The 1413-nt window shown below is 49.7% G+C and overlaps 1 protein-coding gene across 1 annotated transcript; it reads left to right on the top strand.

Annotated features, from left to right (window-relative positions):
- On the top strand, positions 1-945 carry LOC100945024 (olfactory receptor 2W3-like). The gene has a single exon (XM_003803107.1). It carries the CDS (start codon positions 1-3, stop codon positions 943-945), a length of 945 nt encoding a protein of 314 aa, XP_003803155.1.
- The last annotated feature ends 468 nt before the right edge of the window (positions 946-1413 follow it).

The following is a 1413-nucleotide window of genomic DNA, read 5'->3' as shown; positions in this document are numbered from 1 at the left end:
ATGGACAGAACCAATGACAGCTCCCCAAACCACTTCATCCTTTTGGGGTTTTCTGACTGCCCCCATCTGGAAAGGATCCTCTTTGTGGTCCTCTTGATCGCATACCTCCTGACCCTGGTTGGCAACATAACCATCATCGTGGTGTCCCGGCTGGATCCCCATCTTCACACCCCCATGTACTTCTTCCTCACCCACCTCTCCTTCCTGGACCTCAGTTTCACCACCAGCTCCATCCCCCAGCTGCTCTACAATCTTCATGGACATGACAAAACCATCAGCTATGTAGGCTGTGCTTTCCAACTCTTCCTGTTCCTGTGTCTGGGAGGTGTGGAGTGCCTGCTCCTGGCTGTCATGGCGTATGACCGGTTCATTGCTGTCTGCAGGCCCCTACACTATATGACTGTTATGCGTCCTGGGCTGTGCCGGGGCTTTGTTTCTGTAGCCTGGGGCTGTGGAATGGCCAACTCTTTGGCCATGTCTCCAGTGACCCTGGGATTGCCCCGCTGTGGGCACTTCAAGGTGGACCACTTTCTGTGTGAGATGCCAGCCCTGATCCGGATGGCCTGCACCAACACTATGGCTGTTGAAGGGATTGTCTTTGTCCTGGCTGTGGGTATTGTGCTGTCCCCCTTGGTGTTTATCCTTGTCTCTTATGGCTACATTGTGAGGGCCGTGTTGCAAATTCCGTCAGTATCAGGGAGACAGAAGGCTTTTAACACCTGTGGTTCCCATCTCACTGTGGTCTCCCTTTTCTACGGAAACATCATCTACATGTACATGCAACCAGGGCACAGCTCTTCCCAGGACCAAGGGAAGTTCCTCACTTTCTTTTACAGCATTGTCACACCACTCCTGAACCCCCTGATCTATACTCTCAGAAACAAAGAGGTGAAGGGGGCACTAAGAAGGCTACTGATGGGGAGCAGGGAGGTAGGAAAGGAGTGAGGGTACCTCCAGGGTATCTCCAGCCTGTCCATCAACTCTGTCCAGGCCCAGTGGTGGCATCTGGAACTACTAGTCTAGATTTGGTCTTAGCCAACTTATTTGCCTCTTCCAACTATGTTTTATGAGTGAACTGCATAACATGTATCATCCACAAACTTCTCTGTAAAGCATATATAAGAATAGTGAGATAAATAGCTGTACAGATGAGTTTCCCCCAATTTATACCAGAGTGCCAAGTAGGAAATAAGTCTTCCTAATTAGAGCTTTGTTTTTGTTGTTGTTTTAAATTCATTAACTTCAATTCTAGCCATTTTAGTCAAGATGACCCTAAATGTGTTGCTGTTCTTGATGTGGAACAAGTGCCTCTCTGCATGGAGGGAAACTGGCCAGCTCCCTGGACATGTCTCCAGTGACCCTGCAGTTGCCCTGCTGGGGGTACTGCAAGGTGGGTTGCTTCCTATAAGAGGC

This window comes from Otolemur garnettii, unplaced genomic scaffold, assembly GCF_000181295.1.
Source record: "Otolemur garnettii isolate 467f Iridium unplaced genomic scaffold, OtoGar3 scaffold00279, whole genome shotgun sequence".
Classification (NCBI taxonomy): domain Eukaryota; kingdom Metazoa; phylum Chordata; class Mammalia; order Primates; family Galagidae; genus Otolemur; species Otolemur garnettii.
The sequence above is the reverse complement of the archived record's forward strand: the minus strand, read 5'-3'. Positions and strand labels throughout refer to the sequence as shown.

Excerpts from the sequence above, each read along its gene's own strand:
- LOC100945024 (XM_003803107.1), top strand. The coding sequence starts at position 1 with ATGGACAGAACCAATGACAGCTCCCCAAACCACTTCATCCTTTTGGGG.